Below are 7,814 nucleotides of genomic sequence, written 5' to 3' on the forward strand. Positions count from 1 at the left end.
TGGCGCTATATAAATAAAATTGAACTGCATTGAATTGAAAGTGCATTTTCTAGACGTATTATTTTAATTAATTCTCAACAACAATCACCTTCATGTTGTAAGTTAAAGACGCAGCCATATTATAAAGAAACCCTAACAATCACTGTCTATGAGAAAAGTGGAAAGGAAAAACTCCCTTTTAACATTACGAATCTCCGGCTCCGGGAGAGGCGGCCATTTGTCGACACTGGTTAGGGATGAAAGGAAAGAGTAGAGAGCTGACAGAAATGGGACAAAAGGTAAACTATGGGAAAATACTAATGATTAAATATACAAGTAGTGTATAAACATACATAGTGAAAGGAGGCAAGTGAAGAAGAAATCCTCAGCGCATCCTGGGAATGCCTCCTCAATCCAAACTGGGAGCTGGTTCCACAGCAGAGGGGCCTGATAGCTGAAGGCTCTGCCTTCTGCTTTGGCCGGACAAGTGAAGCTTTTCTGTCCCCTTTCTGTCAGTGTCTGAATTACTTTGTGTAATATGAATGGCCATAAAGGAGATTTTTATTAGTAGGAAAAGCTGTAAAACTTATGAAAATACAGTTAAAAGTTGAAAATGTCTGCTTGTGTTTGTTTGTGGTGAGCACCAGATCAGACAAGTTAAGAAGTAGAAATGGCTTCAAGCGCACATTCAGGTGTCTGAGGCTACGTTCACACTGCAGGTCTTAATGCTCAATTCCGATTTTTTGATAAAATTCAATTTTTTTGTCTGCTCGTTCACACTACAAATAAAATGCGACAGCAAACACGCTCTAGTGTGAACGCTCAAAGCGGCCGCATGCGCAAAAGAGGATGCCACACACAACGTGTCACAGGCTGGGTCTCTGACCCAGCGCTCTGAGTTCATGTTTGTATTTTTTTCATTTTGATATGTGATTAGTTTTTGTGTCATTTCCTATCTAGCTTTAGTTTAAGCTGTTATTTATTATTGTTCCCTTGGTTTTCTATGTTTTGGGTTCTTGTATTATTCTTCACGTATTAGGTCTGTTTAGTTGTGTTGTCATGTCTAGTTTTAGTATTTCCTGTTTTATTCTGACAGTGTCATGTGTTCTTTGTTCATTGCATTTAGCTTTCCTCCTCCTGGTCCTGTCATTTAGGTTTATGTCAGTCAGCTGTTTCCCCCATGTGTCTCCACTTCCCCTGATCACCTCATGTATGTATTTAAGCCCTCTGTTTTCTGCATGTCATTGTCGGGTCGTCTGTTTACATCACCGCAGTCATGGTTATAGTTTCGTCTGTTTAATCTCACCTCAGTCATAGTTATAGTTTTTTGGTCTTAGTACCTTTAGTGTTTTGTTTCTTAGTGTCTTGCCAGTTTAGTGTTTTTGGTCCCTTGGTTTATTTTCCTGCCGGCATCGCAATAAAGCTTCACCTTCTGTTAAAACCTTACTACTCCTCTTCGTCATCTGCTTTTGGGTCCTGTTTCCACACACACACCGGCGCACCCCGCCGTGACAGAACGACCCGACCAGTATGGACCCAGCGGATGTCTGCGAGGATTTTTTTGAGTTCAGCACTCAGGTGACCATTCTCCGCGGACAGTGGATTTGCTACTCCGCGTGCAGACAGGAGAATGAGAAGGAGTCAACCAGAGTCCAGCTAAAACAGATTTTGTCTGCATATCCTGCTTACGCGGCGGGATTGCCGGAGGATGTGCAGGATTTTGTTCGCACGGTTTTGCCACCGCAGCAGCATCAAAACCACGAACAGGAATCACTGCTGCTGCCTTGCGAGCCTGAGACGGTTCGGGTCGGTTCGCTGAGACTCGCCGCAGCGGTACCACCTCTCAGCTCATCAGTTTCCACACCCTCGTCACAGTCTTGTCACACTCTTGCCACGGTCCAACGCGAGGAAGCGCTGGACACCATAGATTTGGACCACGACGAACGTCAGACTATACTCAGCGCTCTATTGGAGGAGGAGCTCCGGTGGAAGCCATGGCTCATTCCGGAGCACGAGCACTCCTTCCGGGGAACTCGACTGGCTCTCGGGGGTCCCCGGAGCTGCCAGGGACTTCCACCCATCGCTCCGCCGTCTCCCACTGTCAAGAGAAAGCGGCGTGCGCGCCACCGACGCGCCGCACTACAAACGGAGGTGAGCGACTCTGTTTTTGCCCCTCACGTCTCCGCTAAGGAGGGTTCTGTGATTAAGACTGTGTTGCCGGTTGAGGGGCCCGGCTGTAAACTAATGAGCCATGCCAAGCCAAGCTCTGAGACTGAAATTATTTCTGCCACAGCGTTCGGGGTTCATGTGACTGCAAGTGAGGCTGCTAGCAGCAGCCCTACTAGCATGACAGCCAATGTCAACTCACAAGGGAAGACCTCCACGGACGGTGTTAATTTAACTTCTCCATGTATAGACCCTATTGAGAACTGTTGTTCCATAGAGTTTATTAACGAAACTTCACCAGTGCACAATGCAAATCACGAACCCCCTGGCGCAGTGTCCAGAGACTGTAACATTGTGACCAGCCCTTGTTTAAATTTATCTGTTAAGAATCAAAGTTATGTGAGTATTTTTCAAGAAAAGCAGCTTAACAACTCAGAGTCTGAGATTCTGTCTGAATCGTGCTGTACTGTGCAAAGCACCAGGTTGAATAGAGCTGAGAGAGAAGCCAAAGAGAACTTGGATCTTGTCCATGATGCTGTTAAATCAAAGACTGACTCTGTTTTAGCTCCTGTAACTGTGTTGCGAGAAATCAATATTCTGGATCCCATGGTTAATAACTGTAACCCATCTTTACAAACTGTTTTTCTGAAGACCAGTAATGATCCTGCTCGGGATTTAAGATCTGTTAGTGATCCGGTGAACTGTGAATTCATGGTCAAGTCGGTGTCTTGTGCGTCTAAATATGCTCACCTAGAGATGGTCATGAATCGCACTAAAGGAGCAACGAATAACTCGGGCTGCATTTCTGAGTCTTTAAGTGTTAAGCAAACTGTGTTGGCTGACATGACTTCTCCCATGAATGAAACGCAGTCAAAGCCATGTTATGAGTCAGAGAACACTGTGTTTAGCTCCACTGAGAAGACAACCACTGATAACGGAAGCTATGGTAATAACTTGATAAAACAAAGTACTGTTTCAGGTGTTGCTTCCGTTGCTGGACCTCATGGAGCCAACGTTCCTGAGGTGGAAACTCGTGTCCTATGTACTGTAGGTTCCTGTGACGTGAAGGTTAAAAATAACAGGGTGTGTGACTCAACCGTGGAGACCAATAAAGAACTGCTAAGTGATGTTTCCACAGGCGGCACCCTGAACGTCATTCAGGTGGCCAGCTTGACACCCAGTCATTCTGAGAAATCTAGCACTATGACTGCTGATTCAAGGTCTGTAGACATTAATCCCACTCAGTTCATGGACACTTGTGGTAAAGAGGTGGGCACAGAGGACTGCCTTCCCCCCGCCCTCAACGAGTGTAAAATTGTGCCTCAGACTGTTTCTGTTCAGTCGCCAGCTCGGACTGCAGTTTTCCAGTCTCCAGTTCTGATATCCTCACGGTCCCCTCCTCAGCCACCACCTTCACCTGCTGAGAGCTCGGGGGAGCCATCTCAGCCGTCCGCAGCAGCCTTATCTGAGGACTCAAACAAACTCATTTCCCCCACTATAGGCTGTGTGTTGCTGCAACTTGAAAAGCAACCTGCCACGTCAGCTGGAGGGCCCGAGGAGCCCGTCCAGCCTCCTGCCACGTCAGCTGGAGGGCCCGAGGAGCCCGTCCAGCCTCCTGCCACGTCAGCTGGAGGGCCCGAGGGCCCGTTCAGCCTCCTGTCTCCGCTGGAGGGCCCGAGGAGCCTGTTCAGCCTCACGCCGCATCAGCTGGAGGGCCCGAGGAGCCTGTCCAGCCGCCACCTGCGACCACCTCGTCGTCGCCTGGTCCGGCTGCATCCGAGTCTTCGTCGTCGCCTGGTCCGGCTGCATCCGCCTGTGCTTCTGCTACGCCCGGTCCGGCTGCATCCGCCTGTGCTTCTGCTACGCCCGGGCCGGCTGCATCCGCCTGTGCTTCTGCTACGCCCGGGCCGGCCTCTGCCTGTGCTTCTGCTACGCCTGGGCCTGCCTCTGCTTCAGCGTCGCCTGGTCCTGTGCCCTCCGAGCCTCGGCCGGTACGCCTGACACTTGGGCGCCGCCTTCGCCTTCCGCGCGGCCGGCCCCTGATCGCCTGAGTCGCCGCCGTCGCCTTCCGCACGGCCGGCCCCCTGATCGCCATCGCCTGAGTCGCCGCCGTCGCCTTCCGCACGGCCGGCCCCCTGAGCTCATGGATTTTGGACTGCTGGACCGTTGGCCTCCTGGTCGGCCTCCTGAACTTTTGAACTTTCTCTTGTTTTGCTGTCGGCCTCCGGGGCGGCCACCTGAACCGCTTCGCCATTCGCTCCTGTTCTGCCGGGTTCATGGTCGCCCTCCTGAAGCTGGGTCTCGGACTTTTGTGCCCTTGTTGTTTTTGGCCTGTGTGCTTCTGGTGCTTTGTTTTTGGTTTTGTTTCCGGCCCTCCGGCCTGGTCCCCCTCCGCCCGCCCCGGGTGGGTTGTTTTGTGTTTGTTTTCTTGTTGGTTTCGGGCGTCTGGAATCCGCCCTTGAGGGGGGGGCTCTGTCACAGGCTGGGTCTCTGACCCAGCGCTCTGAGTTCATGTTTGTATTTTTTTCATTTTGATATGTGATTAGTTTTTGTGTCATTTCCTATCTAGCTTTAGTTTAAGCTGTTATTTATTATTGTTCCCTTGGTTTTCTATGTTTTGGGTTCTTGTATTATTCTTCACGTATTAGGTCTGTTTAGTTGTGTTGTCATGTCTAGTTTTAGTATTTCCTGTTTTATTCTGACAGTGTCATGTGTTCTTTGTTCATTGCATTTAGCTTTCCTCCTCCTGGTCCTGTCATTTAGGTTTATGTCAGTCAGCTGTTTCCCCCATGTGTCTCCACTTCCCCTGATCACCTCATGTATGTATTTAAGCCCTCTGTTTTCTGCATGTCATTGTCGGGTCGTCTGTTTACATCACCGCAGTCATGGTTATAGGTTTCGTCTGTTTAATCTCACCTCAGTCATAGTTATAGTTTTTTGGTCTTAGTACCTTTAGTGTTTTGTTTCTTAGTGTCTTGCCAGTTTAGTGTTTTTGGTCCCTTGGTTTATTTTCCTGCCGGCATCGCAATAAAGCTTCACCTTCTGTTAAAACCTTACTACTCCTCTTCGTCATCTGCTTTTGGGTCCTGTTTCCACACACACACCGGCGCACCCCGCCCTGACACAACGCGCTCTGTTTAGACCCAGAGCAAACAATATTGTTTGACTGATGGCCCTTAATATAAAGACTTCGGATTTTACGTTTCCCAATTTTGCTTTAAGTTATAAAGTTATTTTGTTATTTACATATGGTCTAATAATGATCCTTATTGCTATTTAAGAGAGGAGCGGTGCTTCAAAGGATAGCTGCAGATTTCTGTCAGAATCTGCAGATTATACAGTACAAATAAAATGTTCACGTTTCTCCAACGTTGTCTTCCCAACAGTTTCACTGACATCTACACTGGATGGCCAGGAAGCGTTCGCGATGTCTTCTCCGGCACTTCTCCGGCGCTGATAATTGGTGTCTGTCTTGTGTCAGTGACGTAAAAGACGGATTTAATGCGACCTGACCATCAAACAGCAGTCGCTTTCTAAAACATCGGATATGTATCGGATTCAGTACCACATACGAAAGTGACTCAGATCAGATTTGAAAATATCAGATTTGTGCCGTTCACACTGTCACACCATGATCGGATATGGGTCGCATAGGGTCAAAAAAATCGGATTTGATGCACTTTAGCCTGCAGTGTGAACGTAGCCTTAGACAGCCATTAGTTCAGCCATGGCTCTGTGGTGCATGCAGACATTTCTGAATATCTACCATTCAAGGACATTTTGTATCCAGGTTATTTGAAGTTTGAATTTTTTTCACAATGGAAAATGGTTGAAAACAAAACCTTTGCATTTTGGATGTAGCCCATCTCTGTTTCCCAACCTCTGTGTTCTGTTGTTTTCTATCAATAGATCTGACTGTTCCTGAGGTCAGATAGTTCACAGACCTCCAGCCTCCGCTGTACATGATGTATCTGGGTTTTGTTTGTTTGTTTGTTTGTTGTTTTAAATGGTAACAATCCTGAAACCTAAACAAACTGAACAATACATTTTTCAGACAGATGCAAATGTGATACAAAAAAAACTCATAATACATAATACATGAACCATGAATACATACATCTTTCTATCTATTTTTGTGCACTAATAACGTGCCACACTCATCCCCAAATGCATTTAGATAAGGCCTCCATGTATTTGTCTGTGCTACATTTTCAAGAGCTTTTTTCCACCTACTTAAACGTGTTAACTGCTTATTCATGCATGTATGAATAATTAATGTGATGGATTTTCCTTCACATATGTGAGCTAGCAGTGTTTACAGGAACATGTGTAGGTTGCGATTCCTGATTCCACACCCACATAGACGTAAAAAAGAAAATCGAAGCTCCAAAGCTGTGTATTTAAAAAGAAATCCACTGCAAAAAAAACCCCACAGCCAAGTAGTAGTATTTGTATTGTTGTTGTTGTTGTTATAACCAGCAACAATTCCAATTTATGAGCCTGATACACAAACCTCCCATTCTCTGGCGACCTCCTCCAGTTCTTACAAGGGCACGCTCCAACCTCCAGTCAACCCACTTATATAATCCAGACATAAGGTTGAGGTGTAAACAAACTTTATATAGTATATTAGGCTATTTCCATTCTGTCATTTAAAAGTGATATAACCGTTGTTTCCACTTTTGTTATTTTTCGGTGCAAACTAAGTATCTGGACTATTTGTAACACAGCAGTATTAGTGTGAGGAAACTAGCATTTCCTTGCATGTTTTACACAAAGTAACTCCGTGTTACAGTTGTCGGTCTTTCCATTGAACGCGCTCCAAATAAACCTGGACCTAAAACTGACTCCTATGCATCTGCATATTTTACCAGATATAATTAAAGCACTTGCAAATGTCAAAGCTTTCATGAGCAGGAATGCATATAGATTGGCTATATGACATTTATATGGAAATGTTAGAGTTATTTTAAAGAGAGAAGCAAATCAGCGTCTGATATTTATGGGCAGAGGATTTTATTTTTTTCAGATATCAATAGTGAAATCTCTGGCATGAAAAAAAAATCATCAATGATGCTCTGAGAGCATAAGTGCGCTGGTCATTATGTGCATTAGGAGCAAATTAAATAGATTAGCTGTGAGTTCCATTCCCTGGATGTGCTGCATTCTCTATCTGCACACACTCTGTGATAAGAATCACCAGATAGGCTAACAAAAGGGAGCCCAATTTTCAAACGAGCTTTCAATTTTGAAACCCATCTTCTAATGAGGCTTGTTGTTGGGCTGAACTAATGTTCAACTAATGGATACCGTCTCAGACAGCAATCTCCATTGACCCACAGTCATCTCAGTCTCTTAGCCTGCTCATCAGGGTAAGTATATGTGCAGGCGGGTGCAGAGGCAGAGCTCACTCTCCGGAGTCTCAACACACAAATTGAATTCTGTTTTAATGTCGTCTCCTAATCGTAAATAACTTCAGTGGGTTCCAGGCCGTATTTAATAAAGCGCATCTGATCACGTTGGAAGGGGAGTTTATTAAAACTGTATGTCTTCCACACGCTTTGTCATTTTGGCAAGCACCTTGATTCAGGGTGTGGGCAGGTGCCATTATTCCTTATTCTGCTCTGCCACTGTCCTCCTCTCTACATATTACCTCATGTGAGAGGAAA

General features: G+C 46.0%; 1 protein-coding gene across 1 annotated transcript; it reads left to right on the forward strand.

Moving 5' to 3' along the window:
• Positions 1–1,270: 1,270 nt before the first annotated feature.
• Positions 1,271–2,333, forward strand: LOC113030629 (uncharacterized). The gene is made up of 2 exons (XM_026182239.1): positions 1,271–2,130; positions 2,273–2,333. Exons 1-2 carry the CDS (start codon positions 1,510–1,512, stop codon positions 2,288–2,290), a joined length of 639 nt encoding a protein of 212 aa, XP_026038024.1. The 5' UTR covers positions 1,271–1,509; the 3' UTR covers positions 2,291–2,333.
• The last annotated feature ends 5,481 nt before the right edge of the window (positions 2,334–7,814 follow it).

Source organism: Astatotilapia calliptera, chromosome 10 (genome assembly GCF_900246225.1).
Source record: "Astatotilapia calliptera chromosome 10, fAstCal1.2, whole genome shotgun sequence".
Taxonomy (NCBI): domain Eukaryota; kingdom Metazoa; phylum Chordata; class Actinopteri; order Cichliformes; family Cichlidae; genus Astatotilapia; species Astatotilapia calliptera.